The sequence below is a fragment of the Artibeus jamaicensis genome, unplaced genomic scaffold, assembly GCF_021234435.1.
Source record: "Artibeus jamaicensis isolate MK-2021 breed Jamaican fruit bat unplaced genomic scaffold, CSHL_Jam_final contig_76, whole genome shotgun sequence".
NCBI classification, from domain to species: domain Eukaryota; kingdom Metazoa; phylum Chordata; class Mammalia; order Chiroptera; family Phyllostomidae; genus Artibeus; species Artibeus jamaicensis.
Genome location: NW_026521954.1, coordinates 24759545 through 24782982, shown reverse-complemented (window position 1 = coordinate 24782982; position 23438 = coordinate 24759545). Strand labels below are relative to the sequence as shown.

At 61.0% G+C, this 23438-nt stretch overlaps 2 protein-coding genes across 7 annotated transcripts in view; both read left to right on the top strand.

Annotated features, from left to right (window-relative positions):
* Window positions 1-4491, top strand: part of JAKMIP1 (janus kinase and microtubule interacting protein 1) — an 88882-nt gene extending 84391 nt beyond the window's left edge. For all 6 annotated transcript variants that reach the window (XM_053672436.1, XM_053672439.1, XM_053672440.1 and 3 more), the window contains 2 exons: window positions 2394-2438; window positions 3497-4491. In XM_053672436.1, the coding sequence (XP_053528411.1) occupies window positions 2394-2438; window positions 3497-3526 (75 nt within the window). In that variant the 3' untranslated portion in view covers window positions 3527-4491. The remainder of the gene's footprint in view (window positions 1-2393; window positions 2439-3496) is intronic.
* A 1818-nt stretch (window positions 4492-6309) lies between these two features.
* Window positions 6310-23438, top strand: part of CUNH4orf50 (chromosome unknown C4orf50 homolog) — a 38156-nt gene continuing 21027 nt past the window's right edge. Inside the window, exons 1-8 of the mRNA XM_053672275.1 lie at window positions 6310-6877; window positions 6998-7398; window positions 10939-11082; window positions 11425-11428; window positions 14162-14752; window positions 15640-15804; window positions 20957-21086; window positions 22054-22181. Of these exons, the coding sequence (XP_053528250.1) occupies window positions 7109-7398; window positions 10939-11082; window positions 11425-11428; window positions 14162-14752; window positions 15640-15804; window positions 20957-21086; window positions 22054-22181 (1452 nt within the window). The 5' untranslated portion in view covers window positions 6310-6877; window positions 6998-7108. The remainder of the gene's footprint in view (window positions 6878-6997; window positions 7399-10938; window positions 11083-11424; window positions 11429-14161; window positions 14753-15639; window positions 15805-20956; window positions 21087-22053; window positions 22182-23438) is intronic.

The window sequence follows — 23438 nt, the reverse complement described above, 5'->3', positions numbered from 1 at the left end:
CGTCAGTTTCCTCCTAGGGACTCGCTCACCTTCAATGACCTTGATCTGCCAAAGCCCGTTGTGCGTCCCTGGAAGTCCCCTCCCTCCCAGACAGAAGCCAGACACACACAAACCCGTGTGTCCACACTGCTGCCATTTTGTGGGAGAGGAAGGTTCAGCCACTGGTCCGTGGTCCTGCACCTGGGAAGGGGCAGCCGGGTCTCCGGGGATGTCGCGGCCCCCTCGCCGGTCCCCCTGCCACGCCACTGGTCAGGACCACACGTGGGTGGCTTCTTGGTCCCCATGCCACCAATCCCGTGGTCACGGATTCCTTAGGACGGGGACCAGCTGGTAGGCCTCTTTGTCCGAGACAGAGGGGGTGTGACCGAGCGCCTCAGCGTGAATAACTCACGAGTAGAGAAAAAGCCCATCATCGCTCGTGTCACATCGCAGTGGTGAGCTGGCGGTGGGGGGCGAAGGGCTCGAGCCCTCTCTGCAGGGTCAGTGGGGGACACGTGCCCCCGCAGGCGACCTCAGGCTGAATCCTGGAGGGCCGTGTGTGGTCACCTGGGGAGGAAGGAGGGAGGCGCACGTGGTCTGATTCTGAGGCGGGTCTCGTGAGCGCGGAGGCGGATTGGACTGGGCAGCGCCACCCCCCGAGGGCCGTGTCCAGGGCTCTGCAGAAAGGAGGCGCCAGCCCACCCTGTCCTGGGGGGGCAGACACGTGCCCACAGGCGGGGCGGCTCTCCGCTGTGGCCCCAGCTTCTAAGATCAGCTGGGGCCTCGGGCCTCCAGGACTGCGCAGCCCGGGGCGTCCTCAGGAGGGCAGCAGAGGGCCACTGTGGGAGGGGTCCGGGGTGGGGCGCCCTGTGGGGATTCCAGCTCACAGCTGCCAGATACGCTGGCTCCCAAACCTTCCAGGTTTGAGGACCCAAGGGATCGCCAGTGTAATTTAATTTGAGAATTTCAAGGGGAAACCTGGCTTTGCAGACAGATGAGCCCAGCCCCCTCTCCCGGCTTCCCCCGAGTGGGCTCTAAGGCCCCGGGGCCTCACCCCTCAGCTCCCACCTGCTAAGGGCGGCTTCATACTTCTCCAAGGGCGGTGCCGAGAGCCGAATGGGTTCAATGAGGTTAAAGGAGACTGAGGTTGTGGACCTCCGAGGCCAAGGCCCAGACTGGGTGGCCCCCAGCGTGGATTCCCCTGTTGCCCAGCCAGCATCACCCCTGTTTCTGCAAAATGGGCCACGGAGCAAAATATGACAGAAAAGACTAAAGCACAACACAGTTGTTCTCGCTGACCGAAACTTTAGGATCAGGAGGGCTAAGCCCTGAGCAGGGAGAACATCTGGGAAATGCTTGACCCCTCCACGTGGCTCCTTTCACTCTTCTCTCCAAGCGAGTGTTTGTGGGCAGGCCTGTCCCCTCTTGTCGCAGACGGGATGGGAGCAGCCGAGGCGGGCACCCCGTGAGCACAGCTGGCCCCCGTCGTCAGGGATCAGCGACCCTTTCCCTGCCAAACCCCCGGTGGCCTTGGCCAGTCCTTCCCCCTCCTGGGCCTCAGTTTCCTTGTGTAGAGAGTGAAGAGCGAGGTCGTTCCTTCAGCCCCCCCCCCCCATCACTGCCAGTGACTGCCAAACTGGTTTCAAAGTTGGCTGTTTGCATTTCAGTTTTTTTCAGTAAATATCATTAGCTATTAGCTATTCAGTAAATATCATTAGCTATCAATAGCTAAATATCATTAGCTATTACCTTCCTTTTGGAGGAAAAAACAAACCCCTGCAAGAATTGTTTTTAAAAGTTGCAGGTGATGAGGAGGTGTGTCTCCTGATGAGCAGCGACTCCTCTTGGACAAAGCAAGTCATTAATAAGTTAGGGAAAATCCCTGCTCTCCAGCTGACCTGTATAATTCTTCCTTCCTTTAAGGTCATTTTCTCCCTGCCATTTTTTCTTTTTAAGAAAAAGTTTTGAACAGTGATGCCCTTGGGAGAGGGAGCCCTGGCAGGGCTGGAGTCGGGCCGGTGGGACTGGGGACCGGTGACCTGGAATGGAATCTGTCACGCCCTTGGGTGGGGTCGCCCAGGCCACTGGCAGGCCCAGCTGTCACTAGAGCCCCCCCAGTCCCGGCCCCACCAAGCGCTGGTCCCTGGCGTAAATGTCCCCCGTCCGAATTCGAGGATGTTTGGGGTCCGCCCACGACCCCGTGGTGACTTTCCCAGGTAACGCCAGACCCTGAACCTGGCTGTCTCCCATCCCTCCTCCCAAACCTAATCCCAGTGTTGAAGTTCTTATAAAATGCTTTCAATGAATTCCAGATCCCATAGCTTACATCTTTTTTCCTTTTCTTTTCTTTTTTGCCTCATTTTCTTTTGGTCTTATTTTATAGTTTTTGTTCCTTTTTTTGTTTTTCTCACTAGCATTCATTCTGTGGCCTTGATGACGCCCGTGAGCCAGGAACTCGGGTTGGTATCCTTCCATTTCAGATAAAAATTGTAACTTTTTACGAAGGAGCGTCCCTCCCGGCGTGGGCAGTGCCCTTTCTCTGGGGGAGGCGTGGGAGGCTTGGCCTCTCTGGCGGGGGCATCTGGGGTCCCTGGCGGGTTCCAGACCTCGGGGCGGGGGTGGGGAGGACCCTGTGGGGAGCGCATTGTGAAGAAGAACCAACAACGCCCCCTGTTGGCCCCCTGTTGTATTTCATCTTGAAAAGGGGATTTGTGGTTCTTCCCTGAGGTTCTTCCCAGGTTGGCTTTAGCTCCTGGGGTGCCAATTGCCGTGGGGTCCACACCAGAGTGGGCTTCTGGAAGAGTTGGGGTCTGCGCCCAGGAGGCCTGTGTAGAGAACCCTAGCCCCTTCCCCACCCTCGACCTGGTTGTGATGCCCACCCCAGGGACCACAGGGGCGCCCTCGGGCAGCTGGCCTGCTCTGGTCCCTGGGTCCAAGCATCTCACTCCCAGCTCACCTCGGTCATCAGGCCCACCCTCATTTTCCCTGTTCCGAGCCCGCACCTTGGGGCAGGGGTCTGCCAGGCCCCCCAGTGTGTAGAGCCCTGCGTCCCAGTCCAGCCCAGAATGAGAGCTGAGTGAGCTCTGAGGGGTGTCCGAAACATCTGCGAGCCACCTGGAACCCCGGGCTGAGCCCTGATGCTGTGTCCCCACCTGCTGTCCTCCCAGGTGCCCTGAACTTGACCCCTGCCCTCACAGGCTCTGCCTGGTAGCGTCTGGGCCCCATGCCTAGGTCAGCGCTTGAACCCAGTGGGACAGGGTTAATGTCCTTTCAGTGTGCAGTGAGCCAAGGGACGATGCCAGGCGTCATCAGACTGGGGGTGGGAGCCGTGGGGGCGGAGTGGGGGGGCTGGAGGACTGACTCTCGGAGCCCTGGACGCAGGGGGCGCCCCTCAGGGGGCTCAGCTGGCAGGCCCAGCTCAGCAGTCTGAGCAGGTGGGGGCATGTGAGCCAGGGGCCCCTCCCACTGTTCTAACCCTTGGTTCTTGAGTCCTATCAAATCGCTTTTGATCCCACAGGATGGAAAAAGAGCGTATGGAATAAACTGAGTCCCTGTGGCAACCCCAACCCCACTCAAACCAAATTCAACAGCAAAACAAGCTGCTCCAAGCCCAGAGCCTGAAACCAGAACTCACAAGCACTTGACTTTGGCACGAAGGGGAGGCCTTCGGGTCGAAAGTGGGTCCTGGCCCGGCCGAGCCCCAGGCCCTCCGCAGGGGCGAAGGGGAATTTGTCAACTCGAAGCCACACCTGAGTCCCCACCGAGGTACCTTCCTGAGCGTGGGGGGCAGAGACCTGAAGACCAGGAAACTAAGTGCAATTAGCAGAAGCTGAGTGATGGGCAGTGACCACACTCTCGGGGGACGGCCGGCGTCCCTGCGCCGTGCACCTCCCCTGGCCAAGGAGTGCGTGCCCAGCGGGGTGCAGATCGTGTACATATGTCCCTGAGCTGTGCCCTGTGCATCCAGAGTGACTTGCAAGGGCCCCTGTGGCCTGAACCAAAGTCCAGCCCCAGTCCCCAAAGCCTCCAGATCTGCGTGCAGCGGACTCAGCAGCTGATGGCCAGAGCGGGGGCGGGCGGTGGGCTGGAGCCTCGCCCTCTGCGGAGGGCGGACCTCAGGGAACTTAGGTGTCCAAGGGAAAGCTGTGGGTTCTATCGCTGTGATGGTGTGACCTGGAGAAACTCCCAGAGGGTGACAGTGCCTGGCGCCGTGTGGAGTGGGGACTGGGAGGTGGACACGGCCCCCCCTCTGCCACACCGGGGCTGTTTTGCATCTTGATTTTCATTGGCAAGAGGCTGCGGATGAAGAGATGATGGGATGTGGAGTGATCCCCGGAGGGTCTGTGGCCTGAGACCAGGTCCCTCTCTGACGGCCTCGGTGAAGAAGGCCGCTCTCCCTGACCTCGGGGGACCAGCCCCTGAATCCAGCCCCCCAGGAGACGGGACAGAGTGGGACAGCCCAGGAGGCAGGGCGCCGTCTGGCGAGAGCAGAGTCCAGGCAGGAACCCTGGAGAGGCTGCCTTCAGTGTCGTAACTATGGTTCTCCTGGGGCGGGCGGGTGGGCTTTTCCGGAAGAAGGTGCCTGCTCACAGGTCTGTTGCCTCCCGCACTTCTGGAAGGGAGACTTTGGGAGTCAGACCAGACCCAGCGAACTAGAGGGCGAAGGGAAGGACGGCGCGTCTGTGTTGGACAAGGCAGCTGAAGGCCATTCCGGGTGACCCAAGGACAGAGAGTCCCCGTTCGGTGCCTGGTGGCCTGCGAGAGCCATCTCTGAGAACACCTGGTGAGAAGAGCCGTGGAGAAAACTAACGGGACCGAAGTGCAGGCCGCGGGAGGAGTCAGCGGGCAGGGAGCCCAGCGGCACAGCTTCAGGCCCGCAGAAGGGGGAACCCGAGGGGGGGGAAAGGGCGTGTGAACGGGCACAGAGAGGGCGTGCGGGTCAGGCGGGGAGGGGTGTTCCAGCCAAACCGAAGGACTGGGGCCCGGGGCAGACGCACCAGGCAGCTGAGAGACGACCCTTCTCTTTTGAAATCTAAACCCAAAGCACCCGCCTCACCAGCCTCCAGGACTTGCCAGCATTTAGTGGCCAAACGTGAATGAGCCAACGCCAAACCCTCCAGGTTGGGGGGGGGGGCACACATCGAGGGAAATGACAAAAGCACATCTGCTTTCTCTGGGGCCAAGGACGCGGGAGACACCGCTCTGCTCCGGGTGTCCCCACCCTCCCTGCTGCTGGAGTATGCAGCAGCGCGGTCCTCATGTCCTCCCGTGTCCATCCTTCCGTCTGCTCACCTGCACACACAATACAGCTGGAATGGCCTGGACTTGAAGTCACGCCATCCGGCTCCACTCCCAGCCCGGACTCCTCCCTGCCGTGGACGCCGGCAGAGTACTGGCCACTCTGAGTCTCCGGCTGCGGGGTCGGGGGTGGTCCCCCTGTGGTGCCTCACCAGGGGCCTCTTTGGGCACAACCCTGGGCAGACCCGAGGGTCTCCCGAGCTCCGGCGGGAGACGCGGCAGGTGCACGCGCTGCTCCCTCAGTGGGAGGGGTCCTCAGAGGGACCATACAGACCACCAGGACCCGGGGCCACTCCCTGAGACAGCTCAGATGTGAGGGTGTGGGGGGCCCGCAGGCAGGTGTGGGAGCTGCCCTGGCTGAGAAGACCAAAGTCCCCAACAGGAGCCAGCATTTCTCGTGACAGTCGCAGACATGGCTTCCCAGGGCCCCTGCCAGGGACAGGCCGGGTTCCAAGAGCCATCTTCTCAGGGCAGCTCTGAGCTCTGGCAGCCGCAGCCCTCCTGGCCCAGGTGAGGTGCGCCCCCGGGGGGTTGTTGTGGTGGTTGCCTAGTAACACAGCCGATGGTCATGCCTGTGTGTGTGTGTGTGTGTGGTTTCCTGGGGAGCAGAGCTACAAGGTCAGCTGAACCCAAGGTCACTTTCTCACGCAGAAAGGAGGATTGGATCTACCCTCCCCCACCTGCCCCTCCCTGCAGATCTCCTGGGAGGGGGAGAGGAGGGCCCTGCTGGGTTCCCGGCACAGGACCTGTTGGTCACGGTGCAGCTAGCACGCGTGCAGTGGCTTCTGCACCCTCACACCTGGCCGCTCGGCCAGCGAGGAGCCGGGTGGCGGAGGGCAGGGTCAGGTGGCCCATCGAGGGGGCTGTGGTGACTGGGAGCGTGAGACATGGCGCCTTGGCTTGAGCCGGCTCCTCTCTGAGCAAGCTCCCGGTCTGTCCTCATCCTGCCGTCCTGCGGGCCGTGGGTCTGGGGCCCATGGCTCCTGCTGGTCCCTCCACTCCCTCCCGGAACCGGCGTGTGACCTGCAGGAATCCCACCTATTTGTTTTGTTTATTGTCCCACATTTAACCAGAACCTGCCAGAGGCCTGCCAAAGACGGTCCCCATCCTGAAGGTTGTCTCAGAACTCTTGGGGGCTTCTGCAGACCCCAAACTGTGCACCCCCATTCCAGCCCTGTGGTAGGGCGCCACTGCAGCCCCTCCCCCTCCCTCTGTCCTGCTGCCGTCTCTTTGGGGCTGTTACATTTGAACCCTGACTCTGCCCCTTCCCATCTCGGGGCTGGGACAAGCCACCCCCACACCTCCCAGAGCCTCTCAGTGCCATCATCTGTGGAATGGGTTTGCCGATGCCGACCTCTGAGGGTTCCCAGGGAGTGGGGCGAGGTGGGTGGGAGCCGCCTAGTGAGGGGAAGTTCCCTGGTGAGTTTGCTGCACGGGAAGAGCTGGCGTAGGCCTCATTCTCACGGGTGTCAACTGGCGCTTCGCTGCTGAGACCCCGTGGCTCACCAATGGGCCTGCCCGGCGCTCCTTTTTACCTCCCTGGATGCAGTGTTCGGCCTGTAACTCCAAGTGACTTCCCGGCGACACCGTCTCGCTCTGGGTGAGTGCCGGCACGCTGGCCTGCAACCCGAGAGGCCCTCATTCACATTGCATGACGTTTGTGCCCGAGACACCCGAGCCCCGACTCATAAATAATCCACCTCTCCTTGCCCTCCCCAAGGGACGTTTTCCTGCGCAATCTGAAGGCGGTGCACCCACCGTGAAACCTCCGAGAGTCGATGCCGTGAATTCACTCAGTTTCGTGAAGTCTTGACCCGTGAACCATGCGGGGATGGAGCCACCAGCCACAGGACGCTCCGAGAAGACGTTCAGCTATGTCGTCAGAGCGCCCAGCAGCGAGGGGTTTGATGTCATGAACGTGGACCTGAAGATCGACACGGCCTGGGTCTTCCGGGACGCAGAGGACAGTGATGAGGAGCAGGGGTGTGTTCCTGAGGCAGCCGCTGGGCGGAGCCCAGACGTGGACACGGGGATGCTCAGGAGGCAGCTGGAGGCCTCGGAGCAGAAGCTGCTGGCCGCTGTGGACAAATACGTGAGGTCGGAGTCTGGGCTCAGGAGCAGGTACGTAGGCGGCCTGGCCCGCTCTGCGTATTTCCAGAATCCTGGGGCGTCAGGCCCGTGTCGGGAGGGGGTGTTACTCCTGTCTGTGGCCGAAGACGTGGGCTCCCCACCTCACATAACCTGCCCGCCTCGCTTCCTTCCCTCTGTGGCCCGGGGGCGGAGCCTGCAGGCAGGTCTCCCAGGTTCGCTGGCCTCCATCTGGGCCCGGGTGGTGGGCAGTCGGAGGGAGGAGGATGAGGGAAGCAGGGTGTTCTCCCCTCTCTTCTGCCCTGGTGACATTTCTTCCTGTGGCTACGATGTGGTCACACTCCTGGCTTCCTCTGTGGTCCTGCTCCTCCCGAGGGTGGCCCGACCCCAGGGATCTGGTGGCCCTCGGCAGCATCTGGTTTCTGGCTGCCGGTCATCTCTGTCTGGCCGTCAGCTCACCCGATGCCTTTGCAGCAGGTTCTTGGTACTCGTTTTGTGCTGCTGAATCGGAATTCCTGGCGAGGGCTGCTTTCCTGATGGAACCATCGTGGCCCAGAGGTTGGGCATTGAACCCAGGTCTTTCTCCAAAGCCTATGCTCTCTCTGTCAGTCCCTTGTGGGTGCTGGGCCCCAGAACGGTGAGGCAGAGGAGGACCCCAGCATGGAGGTGCAGGGTGGTTAGGGCCGGGGTCGGTTCCGACTGGTCTACCGACGTCCCAGCGGCGGCGTCTTGGATTTGTCTGGGACGGTGCCATTTTTTTGTACTTCCCTTCATTTTAATGAAGGCCAGTCACTCAATGTATATTTCCCTGTCCTTTACTTTTTTCCTCTTTGTAATACTTTTCACATGAAGAAATTCATATATCGGAACAATTATTTTGTTATTCTGTGGGTCAAACTGTGATTGTCCGTCTGTCCATCCATCCTTCCACCCACCCACCACCCACCCACTCATTCCAAACCTGCTCTCACCGCCCCTCCCCCCAGAGTCACGTGTTGATTTGGGTTAGTTTCCTGCGATGATCATGACCCAGTTTCACAGGCCGAGCCGCTTAAACAGCAGCAGTCGTTTCCTCACAGTTCAGGCGGCTGGAGGTTCAAGATCGAGGTGTGGCAGGTTGGCTCCTTTCAAAGCCTCTCTGGGTGATGGGCGGCCCTCTCCTCCCTGTGTCCTCGAGTGGCTGTCCCTGTTTGTGTGTCTGTGTCCCAGTCCCCTCTTCTTATAAGGACATGAGTCAGTTTAGAGGAGGGCCGACCCGAGTGACCACATTTTTCCCTAATTGCTTTGTCAAGATCCCATCTCCAAATACAGGCCTCTTCTGAGGCACTGGGGTTCCGACTTTAATGTATGAATTTGGGGGGCCCGTTCATCCACTGACATGAGTCCCGGGGGCTGAGAGCTGGGGAGCGAGGCGGGCTGCGGCCCTCACACGGCTGTGCGTTTGGGTCTTCTTCCAGAGAGGCTGCCAGTGGGCACCAAAGGTCCACGGGCCTGGGGCAGGTGCGTGGGGAACCGGGGGCACAGAGCCGGGGGCACCGTCTGCCATGCAGAGGCACGGCCTCTGTGGCTGGGGCCTGCTGCGGGGAGGCTACCCTGGGCATGCCACCTGTGGGGACATGCGGGCCGTGTCCTCTGCTCTCTGCACTCGGGGTGCACCCCCAGCGCGGGACTGGAACCCAGGCAGCCTGCCGAGAACAGCAGCCACAAGGGGACAGATTCGCCCTGTCCCGGAGGGTGCCTCCCAGCTCCAGGCTCTCTCTGCGGCCCTGCCTGGGACGCTTTACGCTGGTGGTGCATCCGCGAAGTGCCGTGCCTCTGTGTCTCTCTCCTGTCTGCGGTGTGTTCGTTTCCTGTGGCTGATGAAACATAGGAGCCCGGCCTGGCGGCTCAGACAGCAGGCGGAGCCAAAAGTGGCCTCCCCGGCCGGAGGCAGGCGTGGGCGGCCGAGCTCTCACAGGCCTGCTGGGGGCCTGTCCCGGCCCCTCAGTGTCCACAGTGGGGGCCCTGCCTCTGCGGTGCTGGTCGCCTATCGTCTTGCACGGCCCTCGCCTCCCTCTCTGGAGGACAGCTGTGGCGGCAGCTCGGGCCCACCCAGGTGGTCTAGGGTCATGTCCAGCCACACCTGCGGTCCCTTGTGCATTGGAAGGGGACACCACTGGGTCCAGTGGGCGGGCTGCTAGGCTGCCTGCCGCGGTGGGACTGGTCGTTTTCCGTGTAGTTTAAGTTCAGGGACAAGGTCAGCATTAACCCCGCTCACGGTCAGTGTTCCAGGTCGGTCTCGGGAACTAAAGACAGGCTTTTCTCGTCCCGTTTTGGTGTCACTCCTTGTTGTAACCAGTCAACCTGACTCTGTGACCGGTGGGTCTGGAGCCACTGCCTGCAGGTTTGGAAGGGGCTCGACTGTAATCTACACTCCCCTGTGTCACTTTGCAGGCCCTCGCCTGGGCCTCAGAGCGAGAGGGAGAGGAAACGCTAGGCCGTATTATTAACAATAGTGCATCACTTTATTTCTTCTTCACAACAGTCTTCTGAGCAAAGTCACCTCTGCTTGTCACAGATACAGGTACTGAGGGTCAGAGTGGTGAGTGAGCCCGATTTTGGCTCCATGGTTGGTAAGGGGCAGAGCCAGGGGGCAAAGCGATGTCCCCTCCCAGGGAAGCTGGGTCTGTCCTGGGTGAGCAGGTGACCCCGTGGACCTGGGGAAAGGTGTGACGGTGGGCGGACCTGGTCCACGTAGGCCGGGAGTGCACTTCCCCTGTGTTTTCTGGTTTCTGTTCTGGAGGGGGGTTGGCACAGTAAGGAGATTTGGATGCTAGGAGACAGGGAAGTGCTGGATGCTCTTCTCTCCCGACGGGACCGGAGCCAGACTTCCGCTTCCGGCCCCCACATTCATGCTCCCCCTTTCTGCATGGCCGCGCCCGAGCTGCTGCTGCTGCAGCCTGGGGCTCAGCCTCACGCTCCCCAGGAAGTTGAAAAGGCCTTCACGGGGCTTGGCTGTCCAGTTAGACGTTAGGTCATTTCCAACGTCCTGCTGTCATTCGTGGTGCAGATTAGTTTAACTGCCGGGAGATTTTTTTCTGAATTTCGGTTACCTCCTCAGAAGAGATTCGCGGGGATGTAGCTCAAATGGGGAGCAGCGGGGCACGGGGTGAACATTGTGAGTGTGGGGCACAGACAGTGTGCGCTCTGTGATGCTGTGTGTCCTTGGGCCAGTCGCCTGGCCTCTCTGAGCTTCAGTTTCCTCCAGGGCTGGTGAAGGGAAGAGTCAAGGAGGAAAATGCAGATGTTTGCCTCAGGCTCAGTCCTTAACTGGTATCACCCAGGCTCGGGATACTGGCTTAGAGATGAGGGTACTGTTACGATTTCTAACTCATGCTGCCTCCTTACTCCAAAGAGGTCTTCGAGGTATTACAGGTCATCCTTAGAAAGATATGTGTGACTGTTTCATAAAATGTAACTGTCAAAACCTTAAATTGGCCAGATGACAACAAAAAAGGTTGCCCGGTGTGATGTGTGAAACCTTCGGCAGAGTGTACTGCAGCCCCACTAAGCGCCGCCTGCCTCCCGCTGCAGAATCCAGGAGCTGGAGCTGTCGGAGCGGAGGCTGCTGCAGAAGGTGGACCAGCTGCGCGCCCGCGTGTGCCAGGAGCAGAGCGCCTCTCTCCGGGCCCAGGAGCAGCTGGAGGTGCTGCAGGGGGAGCTCGCCAGCCAGGTGCGGTCCCTCCTTCCCTCCGGTGTGGGTTTCTGGTCCCAGCAGGGACACCCCTGGGTTTGGACAGTTAAGCAAATGCAGTGGACTGGGGAGGGGTTGCCGGGAGAGCCCTGCGGGGCCTGGGGCAAGGTTACGTGGCCCCTCTGGTCCTCAGCTGCCCCATCTGTACAGTGGGATCCCCATCCTGCTCTGCCTGCCTTACGAGGCTCCTGCAGGGACCCGCTAGGGGGTGTGAGAGCACTGGGTGCCCTGTGGGGGGCTGTGTGCTCACGGGGAGCTCTGGGCAGAGGCCATTTTCGTGGTCTGTGGGCCAGGTGTCAGGGAAGCCAGCTCTGGCCTAAGGACAGGGAGGTGATGATGCAGGGTCACCGCCTGAGGAGCTGGAGTGCAGGTGGGAACAGAGATGGGAAGTGGGGAACTCTAGTCTGGATGCCAGCGTCGTGAAGAGGGGTGCAGGCGCGATGTGTGTGTGCCCGGGTGGGGGAGTGACGGAGGCCTGGGCTGGGAGCATTGAGCTTGGAGGGGAAGGTGCGGTGGCTGCCTGGACCCAGCAGAGGGTGGGGGTGGGGAGAGGCAGTCGGTGAGACGGGAGGCTTCCAGAGGAGCCAGACCGCCAGGGCCGCTGCACGGACCGAATCCCGAGGGCGACGGGGAGCGGGCTTCAGGGGCTCAGGCCAGGTTCAGGGACGTCAGTCTGGGTACATGGGAGAGAGACAGCCCAGATGAGACGGGGGCGGGCTCTGGAGGCAGTTGCCTGGAGCCAACCCGGCTCCCCCGCTCACCAGCTGTGTGACCCAGGGCCAGGGGCCCAACCTCTCTGGGCCCGAGTTTCCTCATCTGTGAAAGGGGCGCGATCTAGTACCAACACCCTCAAACTGTTGTGTGTTCAAGTGAGTTAATACGTGCAACGCCCTCACAACAGTGGGCTTGCAGATAACCCTGGCCGCTTCTGTGATCAGTAATAACCCATTCCAGGGGAGAGAGGGTGCGGGTGGGGGGCAGCCGTGGGCGGCGCCCGGAGTACCCGGGGCCGGCCCGTCTCAGCGGACCTCCACTTGCTGGGCAGTGCCACGACGGGCAAACTTCAGGCTGACACCTGTCGGGGGGGTTGCGAAACCAGTTCTGCGGGTCACAGCCCAACTTCTGAAACAACCAACTGGTAAATGACGGAGGGCCTCGCGTGTCTGGGCAGGAGCTGTTTCGGGAGACTACAGGCGTGCGTGCGTGTGCGTGCGTGCGTGTGTGTGGCTGGGCGCGCTGCCGAAGTGGGTTCCTCACGGTCAGAAAAGCGGTACCAACAGCCCCAGGACACCGCTTTAGCCATTAACTGAAACGGAAGCGCCACGTGGGAAGCAGAGGTGTTCTGTTAAGCTGCGTGAATCCGAGGTGCCAGGGAGGCCCACACGTGGCCTTTGCCCCTTGACTTGGAGCTTCGGGTGCAGAAAGTCCGGCTCATTCCCCTCCTCGGTGTATGGCACCTTGCCGTCCGTGTCCCAGGAGGAGTTTTTGACATGAGAGGTGGTGGTGGGAGCAGTCCCACCAGCAGGAATCTCGGTGGCGAGTGTGTCGCTACACACTTCTGAGCCACACGCCACGTGCACGTGGGATTTCCCAGGTGAATCTGACACTGCTCCATAACCGTGAGGTGTTCACAGGGCGGCGGGGAGACAGAAGCCAGGGGACCACGGGGGTGGGGGGCCTGGTGTGGGGCTCAGGGGCCCCAGGGCTGGGGCTCCATGGATACGAAAGGCCTCGCCCCCACGCCTCTCCCAGGAAACCTGTGTGCTCCCGGGAAACAGCTGTCAGGTAACCCCGTTCCAAGTGAGAATTGGGAGTTCTGAGTGACGAGGGGCTTGCTCAGGGTCCCTTGGGGACCCCTTGGCCCAGCTGCAGCCCCGCCTGAACCTCTGACTCTGGACCTCCCCCCAGAGACGTGTGCATGTCGGAGCAGCTCGTTGGAAGTGCTGGCATGAGCTCGCTCTGCCCTGGGTACCCGGTCGTGGCCAACATCCCAGTCAACATGTATTTGCACCTTAGCTGCCTCATTTCCATAGAGACCTGTGGTCATTCTGGCCCATAAAGGCAGCCCTGTGCCTGTGACAGAGCACCGCGCACCGTCCTCCCTCTGTGACAGGATCCATCAGGCCAACCCAGAGTCTCCTCGCGGGGAGCTGGGCTACAGGTCTGCCCGTGTTTCCCCCTTACGCTGTCAGACAAAGCCCGCGGAGCTGCCCACCAGCTCCCGTCTGCGTTTGCTCTTTGCTCCCCGCGTCCGTCCTCAGCAAGCTCTCCTGTAGGAGCAGCACCAGGCACATGCCGCTGAGAGTCTCAAGGGGAGGCAGGTCCACCATGTGCTTCGACTCAGCGAGCACACCCGTCAGCCCAGGGCAGCCCGCAGCTCGGGGGTGGGCGGAGGGCGAGGTGTCAGGTGGGGGCGACGTGTACCACCCACCTGGAGACAAGGCCTGGAATCAGAGGCGTGGAGGCGGGATCCTGGCTGCGTGACCTTTAGCCCCTTTACCACGTGATTGTATGCAAATCATTCCCGAGTGTCCAGAGGGAATGGTCACTGTACGATACTGTACTCCACGGGGTGGGGGGTGTTCACAGTAAGGAACGCCTGCTGTGACACCAGCCGGAGCCAGCTCACCCTTGCTGGGCCAGCATTATCCCTTTAGGCACTGGGAAGTGGAGAGGTCCTGGGTGGGCGTGGGGACCTTCAGGGCGTCAGGGTGGTAGCTCTTGACGAACTGGCGTGGGACCCCTGGAGAGCTTCCGGGTGTGCACCAGCGGGCGCCTGCCCCGCCTCTGCCGGGTTTCCTTCCACAGCCCCGCCTTGCAGAGCTCCTGGGTGTGTGGGCCCCTAGGAGGGGGAGGGGAGGCGCTCGCCTCCTGTGCAAAATTTAAGGGGGTGCCGAAAAGCTCAGTAATCCAGATAATATTTTGATGCAACATTTGACTGCAAAAATATTCCATGATGAACAAAATAGTGAAGTTTAAGATAAAGTGTGAGCCCCGGTGGTGCGCCCCTGGGCTCGCTTCCTGACGCCCTCGTCCAACGCCAACCTGTAGGTTCTGGAGAAGGAGCGCGCGGCCCGGCGGCAACGGTGGCGCCTGCGGCGGCTGCGGGAGCAGCTGCGGTACAAGGACCAGGCGCTGGGGCAGCAGACCGCGGCCCTGGAGCGCTGCCGGCAGACCCAGCGACGCCAGCTGGGCCTGGCGCGCCAGCAGGAGCGGGTCCTGCGCGAGCAGGTGCGGCGGCTGGAGCGGGACGTGCGGCGCCTCTGCCGAGCTGCGGGTCTCTTGCTGGCGGAGCTGGACACCCCGGCCCCGGGCAGTCGTGGACCCCTGGGCCCAACCGGTCCTCAGGCAGCCTCCGAGGAGGCTGCAGCGTGGCGCGCCCTGCAGGCGAGGGCCGGACTCAGCGAGAGCGAACGGGATGAGGCGGCGCGCCAGCAGCAGGAGCAGCAGGAGCAGCGCGCCAGGGAGCGCAGCCTGCAGGGGCAGCTGGAGGAGCTTCGCTGCTACATCTTTGAGCTGAAGCTGTCGGAGATCGGCCTGCAGGGCCAGGTGGAGGACCTCACTGAGCAGAACAGGTGCCTGCGAGAGGAGCTGGGAGCCCAGGCCCCTGGGGAGACAGTGCGCAGTGTGGCTGCTGCTGGTCCCTGCAGCCTGGTAAGTGGCGGCGGCACCTGAGGGCAGGAGTGATTGCTTTTCTCTTTCTCGGACGGCTAGTTGGTTAAGTCACCGACTTCTCCATCCCCCAGTCTCCCTCTTCCTCCACCCATCAAATCCCACCCGCCAGGTCTACCCATCTACCCAGCCAGTCCTCCTCACCTCCCCCCATTCACCCACCCACCCACCCAGGGGCTACCCTGCTCCATCAACTCACTGGCCCTAACCTCTGCTTCCAGCCTCTCCAGGCACCAGCCAGCCACCCTTTATCCTTCATTGTCTGTTCTCTGCTGGCCCAGGTCCGAGGGGCCGGGTGTCTCCGTCCCCACAGCCCACAGCCATCCCTGTAGCGCAGCAGGGCGGTGCAGCAGGAAATGCGCAGCAGTGGGGCCTTCCGGTTCACTCGCTGTGTGACCTTGGCAAGCTCTAGAGGCAAGGACAGAGGACACTTACTTATTCATTAAAATGACAGAACAGTAAAAACGTACCTGTAACACACGCCTGCCCTGTGCTCGGCACCCCACTGGGTGCCTCAAAGGCGTGATGCCGGTTAGTGCTCACGAAGGATGTGAGGCGGGTCAGGTGGTGCCCTCGCCGCACTCATGAGGGCGGCTCCGCAGGCGCAGGTGGCCCGGGGACCGGTGGCCACACAGTGGCAGAGGCAGAGCGGGAACCAGACCCAAGTCTGTGTGAGCCCCGTGCTTTGTCCCCTCCCTCCTCACGCTGCCCTGGAAAGGGAGCCAGGTCGGCCCCTCCCAGGCCCCTGCTTCCCTCCAAGGGGCCGGGCATTTAGGGAGAAAGCAGTGAGCAACCTTAGCTCGAGCGACATTGCTCATTAAAAAAAGTTTTCTTCAATTTATCTTGGGACCTAAACGACCTATTTCAAGTTACCGGGGACTGCAGACCTCTGTGTCTGTCAGCACAACGCGGCGCATCCTGCCTCCTTCGCGTCTGCAGTGTGCGGGCCTGGGTCCACTTCATCTTCTCACCACCGGACGCCCCCCCCGCCCTCTTCTGCCTGTCTGGCTCCCCCCGCCCATCCCGGTTATCGGGTGAAAGGAAAACAGTGTATTTTTGCTATTGGCACCTTACTGTAATTTTGGGAAATAAACCGTGTACAGCTGGACATTGTCATTTAGAATTCTTTCTGTAATTTCCCTAAATGTGAGGCCCTCATTTAGGCTCTTGGCGGAAGTCCTGATTCTCCACGTCCTCCCCCCACACACTGCGACTCCGTCTTCCTTCTGCCTAAGAGAAGGGGCGAACACCTAAATATCCGAGAGACCCCACTGACACGCAGGGCATTTCATGTTCCCGTTGGATGCTCAGACAGCCGTGAGCCAGGTGCTGTTCTCCCACTGACAGGATGGAGAAACCAAGCCCTGGATGTTAAGTGGCTTGGCCAAGGGCACCCAGCTCCCAAGTTCAAGGGCCAGCGGGGGCCAGGGCCAGATCAGCGCCGTGACTGCATGCTGCTGCCCTTTCCTGGTAACGCCAGGGCTGGGGGTGTTCTTGTCGAGCAGGGGCAGCGCCTGTGGGCAATGTCAGTGCTGGGTAGCATCAGCCTGCAAGCCCCTCGTCCCAGGGCATCCGAGACCTCCACGTTTCACAAATCACCATTAAAGGTCCCTGTGCCCCAGGCGCATGCTCTCAAGGCCTTGCTGGAGTCCGCCGTGTCTAAAGTCTCAAGAAAGTTCCCTAAATGGCCCATAAAGTACCGTCCCTGGCCAGTCTGCCTCTAGTGCTGAGAGAAGCCGGCTCCCCAAGGAGCAGAGTAGGCAACGGAAGCTGCTGTGTAGGGGCTGCAGGATAGAAAACTCCACCCTTAAACAGTGGAGCTGCACACAGTGGGGTGGGCCACGCAGAGGGGCAAGCTGTGTGTAATGGGGTGGGCCGTGCACAGTGTGAGGGGCAGGGTCCCCAGCAACCTGGCCAGTGCCGTTTCAGTGCAGCTCTGCCTCCTGGCCGTGGTGGTGCCTCTGGGCAGGTCACTGCCCTTCCTGTGCCCCCGTGCTCCCAAGTGTGACCTGGGAGTGACACCGGGGGCTGCCTCCCTGTCTGACCATGAGGGCGAAATAACAGGGTCAGGGAGGGCTCCTAGCAGTGTGCCTGGCACATCGTGAGTGGGCAATGAGATTTAGTGTCTGTCACCACCTTTGTCACCGCCATCATCATCCCCGCCATCCTCTCTTCCAGGGCCTGTGTGGTCCAGCGGGACGTTGGGTACACACACCCACACTACTTACATGATAGTTTCCCGTCCCCACTACCTCTCTCATCCTTTTATCTGTCTGCCCTGAGGGCTGACTGTTGAATGGAGAAGGTTCCATGTGACTGATAGTCTCCACTCGTCGGCCAGACCTGCTGGCGGAAGCAGAGGCTGTTGGCCTGGAGTGGGCGTGGCCACCAGCCCCATTGGCCTGAGGGGACTGCAGTGGCCTTCTGGGAAGGGCGATCCCCCGTGTGGTCCTCCTGGCCCAGTCACCAGTCAGCCTGCAGGGGCAGGTGAGGTGGGCGAGGCCCAGCCTGCTCCGGTTGGGCCTTGTCTTGATGTCCATCTACAAAGACCCTGCTTCCACATGAGGTCACAGTCACAGGTACTGGGGAGGGGCAGTTAGGACGTGAACATCCTTTAAGGTGCCACAGTTCAGCCCTTAGCACCTCTTACAGGGCGGGCGAGGGCTGTGGCCCTGCCTCCATTTGCCTCAGTCTGCCTAGAGCTCCCAGTTCTGGCCTCCTGGGCTTCCTCCCCTCTCAGCCCTGAAGGGTCGCCGTCGTCCTCACCAGGGGAAGCCTGGGGTAGGCGCCGTGTGAAGCCCTGGGGATGGCCACCACCGTGCCTCAGGCTGCAGCAGCAGTTGCCCCTGAAAGACCCAGGGGCGGGAGGTTGTCATGGCAACAAGCATGCGCAGGAGAACACTTCTGGACCTGAGTCATCCTTTCCTGGCCGTGCAAACACAAGGGTCCCCCACCTCTGCCCCATATTCCTGTCCACCCCTACGCTTCTCACCGACAGGCAGACGCCTCCCTGCACCTCAGTGGTTTCAGCAAGTGTCACGGGGCCCTGCCCTGTCCCAGGCACGGTGCCGGGCCGGGGCTGTGGGGTGACCCTGCTCCTCCAGAGCTCAGCGGGGCGCGGGTGCAGACAGTGGCAGTTGGGTCTCTGACTGCTGCAGCCCGGCCTGGAGGGTACCAGGGAGGCTACACCAGGAGACTGAAAGTCACCGTCTCTGAAGTGTCAGTCAGTGTCGGGCTGTTGTTTCAGAGCTGAGACCAGGATCTGGGGACAGCGACACCAGGAATGTAGGGCTCTCCACTGGCCTCCACCTGGCAGCCAGGGCAGCGTGAGGAGAGCGACCCCTGGTGGCAGTTACAGGAATCGCTTCACTGTTCAGCCAGTACAGGCAGCCCCTCCTTGTCACCAGAAATGCTGCTTCACATTTGTCACTCACTCCGGCAGGAAGCGAGGGCTTTAAAACACCACGGCGATAGCGCTGAGAAATAAAACATAGGCAAAAGCTACAGATGTGAACTGAAATAAAGGCCAGCGGTCTTACACAAAAAGGTCATTTCTAGTTCCGTTGGGCACAGTCGCGCCTCAGCGAAGGCTCCAGACTGCCCCTTGTTCTGTCCATTCCCCCACTGCTAAGAGCCTCTCACACTTGGCACAGTCGGTGAGAACTGCAATCAACCTAAACGCTCGGTCGGGGACCCGATTTGGTAAGATGGAGGCATCCTTGTGTGGCCGCCACAGAACACCACATTACGGAGGAACCGCGAGGAGCGAATCCTGAAAAAACATCATGGGAAAAGGCACAAGGCGAAAACTGGCAGTTTGTGGAAACAGACTTGGAAGAGTTTCTTCTATGCACAGAAGAAAGCCCAGAAGGATCGAGTCTAACCCACAAGTGACATTTGTGTCTGGGTGTCACTGAATTCCCCGTTTTTTTGCTTTTGCTCGTCTTTCAAAATGATCACACACTAAAGCTAAAACCACGCAGTTACGGGCAGTTGCTCCCGTGGGTGCTGGAGTGGGAAGGATGAACAAGGTGGAGCAGAGAGGTGCGCAAAGTGGGAGAGAAAGTGTGGGTCGAACTTAGAGCCCTGAGCTCCCGGCCTGTTTGCCTGCTGTGTGCGCTGTGTGACCTTGGATAAGTCACTCTCCCTCTCTGAGTATTGATTTCATCCCTGGTGAAATGAAAGGTGCGGAGCATGGTCTTCTGGGCTGCCCCCCACAGACAGCACCCCCTCGAGGCAGGGGTCTGTGTGCGCTTTATCTGTGGCTATATCCCAGCCCTCCCCGCCCAGGGCCCGCCTCGTAGTAGTTGCTCAGTGTGTATCTGTTAAACTGAGCTGAAGTCAACCGGGGTGTTGGAAAAGTCCAAGTGGAAATAAACAGCAGAACAATGGCCTTGGACGCTGCCCTCCTGCCTCCCCAGGTCTGTCTGTTCGTCTCTCGTTCCTTCCCCCCTCCTCTTGCTGCTTACCCTGAATTTCCGTCTCTCCTTCTCTCCATCCTATGCCCTCTGTCTGTCTTCTTTCTCGTCCGCTCTCTCTCCCGCCTCCTCTCTCCCCTTCATCTCTTCTTCTCCGTGTTCCAACCGTGACCTTAAGCTGCCGACAGAAATTGTATTTCTGATCCAGTGGGAAGCAAATGGATGAGAACGAGGGGCCGGCAGCCCACAGGGCTGTGAGGAGGAGGGTGCCGTGGTGGGGCAGACGGGGGCTGAACGCAGCGCAGAATGCTGGTGCCCGGGCCCCTCTGGTTGCACTTCAGTGCCCGTTAAAGCTTCTGGGCTAAGGTGGGGCCAGGGCGGAGACCCCTGCTCTGTGGGGGGAGCTGAGAGTAGACACGTCTGAAGTTTCTCACACATACCGGGCAACGCTTTTTTTCTTGTTATTTGTTGTTATTTGGTCAAGCCGGTGGGGGTGGGTTTCTCCCTCCTTGCCTGGGCAGCGTAGGTGCAGCCCAGTTTCCAGGTCAGTGGGATTGCTGGGAGGCCGAGCGTGTGGGAGGGAGGGGCTGCGACTGAGGCATGTGGGGTGGGGGCTGGGGCTTGGCCCAGCAGGCAGCAGGCGATGACCACCCTTTCCCGGGGGGGGGGTGGGGGGTGTGCCCGCAGGCAGAAGGAAGAGCATGGGCAGGTGTGTGGTTCAGGCCGGAGCCAGGGCCAGGGTGAGGGGGGCCCACGGCCACGTGGCCCCCAGTGCCTAGCCTCCGCACTGCTACTGGGTCTGTAGTCTGAGGGGCCGAGGGTGGCCTTGGTGCATTGTAGAGGGTCCCTCAGGAGCTTCGTGCAGGAGGCCAGGTGAGGAGCTGAGTCAGGGGTGTGCTGGGAGCAGGTGAAGACCTGGGGGACAGGTCAGGGGATGGGGTACTACCTGTTCACTTCCGTTCGTCCACGTCCAGAGCAGCACCTGGCACACAGGAGGAACTTAACATGTGGTTCCCCATAAATGCACCAGCGAAACACCTGCCTTTCTGCAGGTGCTGTCTGTTCATCCAGCTGTCACCAATTGTTAAGCACCTACTGTGTGCTGGGCTAAGGAGGGCACAGGCCAAATGGAGCCAAGGTCCCCACAGCAGGACCTCAGCGTCAGGTGGGGGGCAGGTGGGCGGCCAACGGCACTGGGTAGGACTGCTTAGCAGTGGCCTGGGGCAGGGGCCCCGTAGGCGGCGGGACAGGGCTGGGCCTTCCTGCCAACCCCACGCACCCCTGCAGGTGGCAGCCGAGGTGAAGCTCTGTCCGTGACAATGCTGTACAGGGACAGCGCCTTGCTGTGCACCATGCACCTTGGGGACAGGCCCGGCGGAGGGGCCCCGCCCAAGGACATTTGCTGTAGCATCTGGGATTTGTGGACGGTTGAGGGATAGGACTGCTCATAGCCCCGGAGCAGGCATCGCCTCCGTGGGCAGGACACAGCGGGAAGGGAGCAGGGGGACTCGGAGCCCAGAGGCACCGTGGCAGGACAGCTCCTGCTGCCTGCGGGATGGAGCCAGGGTGCCGATGGGGGCGTCTGGCCCGTCGGACCCGGCACCCAGGGCGGGACTGTAGGGCCAGGCTGTGGGCCCTCTGCTCCCTAAGCCTCAGCTTCCTCTGGGTTCCCTTTAGGGGTCACTGGGATGGACCCGCGGGGACGGGCTTGGAGTGGACACTGTGGCCCAGGATGCTCAGCTCTCTTGCTTCCTGTGTCTCCCTGAAGGAGGCCCCGGGCTGCGTTCAGGACGAGTGGCTGTGTCTGCCATGGGAGGAGGCGCTGGGGGCCCGCAGGCACCTGGGTCGGCAGACCTCTCCCCACCCCAGCTGTGCCCTGGAACCAGGGCCCTTGGCAGGTATGTGGGGGACCCAGAGTGGGGGCCCTGAGTGTCTGTATGGACACCATTAGCTCACTTACTGCATCTGGATGGTGCAGGGGGTGGCTGTCCCTACTCTGCAGATAGGAAGCCAAGGCTCAGAGAGGTGGTATCCTTGTTCAGGGTCACACAGCTGGTAAAGAGGGGATCGGAGTCTGCAACGCCCTGACATGCATGCCAGCTTGGGGCAGCAGGAGTTTCTCAGGGGGCGTTGTCCTCACGAAGACCATATACTGACCAGGGGCCATTCTATGTCCACCCCCACCCCAGTAAACGCTCCGGTGCCAGGTCTGGGAGCCACTGGGGCTTAGAAGCCCCCTGTCCCGCATGGGGACCTGTGTCTGTGATGACAGTCTCAGCCACAGCTTCCAGGATCCCTTCTGCAAAAACCATATCACTCGGGAGCCCCAAGGCCACTGAGGGCACCAGGGGGTCTGTGAGTTACTTACACTCCCCCAGGGCCGAGCGCGGTTTACAGCCGAGGGGCTCCTCGTACCCATCAGCGCTGCCGCCTGCAAGGGTAGCTCTCTCCTCTGTCCCCTTCTGAGAAGCTGAGGTTGAGGTTGAACTTCTCCTGGAGAAGGCACCAGGGTTCGCCTGGCAATGCAGCCTAGGGGTCAGCTCCTTTGTCCTCAGGGGGAGGTATTACCACCCTCTGTGGCCCATGTAGAAGCCTGGGGAGACAGTTGTCATGAATTTGTCACCTGTGTGAGTTCTGTGCTCGGAGGAAGTGGCTTCCGGACCCAGATCCAGGCTCATCTGGATGGGCCTTTCCCGTCTCTGAGCCTCAGTTTCCTTACCTGGCAGGTGATGGTGACCACCAGGCTGCCTTTGGGGAGGTGGCCTTGAGTTAGTGAGCAGTGCCTTCAGCCCTAACAGCAGGGACAAGGACACTAGTGACAATCCGGGAAGGTCCTTCTCACCCTCAGGGTCCTGTCCCTTCCAGGTCAGCCCGTCGACAGGCCCCACACCTGGGGCAGCATCGGGGCTGGAGGAGGCCCCTCCGAGTTGGTGTCGGGCCTAGAGACTCCGGCTGGACTCCTGGGTGACCTGGTGGGACCCGCCCTCGGACAGGTAAGGACGGAGGCTTTCCGTGTGCTCGGGGTGCCAGCTGGGTCTGATCAGCCCCTGTGTGTGCCCGCAGCACAGGAGGTGGGGGAAGGGCATAAAGACCCTCTGTCTTGGAAGAATATTCTAGAAATGGTTAAGAAGGAGATTTGAGGGAATGGAGGGGAATGCCCTGAGACCTGGGTGGGGAGTGGGCAGGAAGGGACCCCAGCTGTGTGCCCGAGCCCCTTGGTCACCTGCCGTGCTCCATCCCACGGGACTTCTGCCCATCTGTGAGGCAGGGGCCGGGGCCTGTCTGAAGGGCTGGGAGCTGGGACTCCAAGAGTGGCTCTGGTCCCCAAGGCCACACTGCCCTGGGGCCATGTCCGAGCCCTGTCTCAGTGGCCCACACCCTTCCCTGCCCTGTGCCCTGAGGGTCAGGAGCCTGGGTTCAAGTGGCCCTGCCTGGCTTGCTCCGGGCCCTGGCCTTCCTCAGTGCCCCTCCCCCACAGGTAGAGGGCAGAGACGCTGGAGCGGAGCTCAGGCCGCCAGCCCCGATGCAGCTCTGTGGCTCCCAGCAGCAGGGGTCTTCCCTGCTCCTTCGTTCACTCGCGTCCTGCCCCGAGGTGCTGCATGTGTGCATGCATGCATGTGCGTGCACACGAGTGTTTCAGTGTGCCCGTGTGCCCGTACATGCAAACATATGTATGCATGCATGTGACTTCATGTGAACAGGTGTGAACTGCCATGTGCTTTGAGAGCACGTGTGCCTTCACCCCATGTATATGTGTACATTGTTGTGAACATGTGTCTTTGTTCATGCATGTGTGCGTGCATGCAGCATGCCTGTGTGTGCATGTGCACATGCATGTGTATGTGCTGTCACCCCCAAAGCCCTCCTGGGGGGGTGGCAGGGCTTCAGGGAAAGGCCGGACTCTGGCTGCACCCAGGTGGGAGGATGCAGTTGGACAGACAGGAGAGCAGGACAGGCGGCAAAGGGGCAGGTGGGCGGGAAGACTGGCCAGGCAGTGGGCGGGGCCTCGTAAGCCCTAGGGTCCGCTCCCTCCCCCTTCCAGCTGGACGAGGCTGCAGCCCTGCCTGGGTCTGTTCTGTGAGCTGGGCCAGCCCTCCTCTCCGGATAAATGTGCCGAATAAAGGGAACATACAAACACATTAAGAAATATCCATGGCGCAGCTGTGTGCCGGCACCCTTCCAGGCCAGGTCCTGCCGTCAGGGGGCGGTCTGCACCCCGCTGCCCACCAGAGCCTGTGTGATGCTGGGCA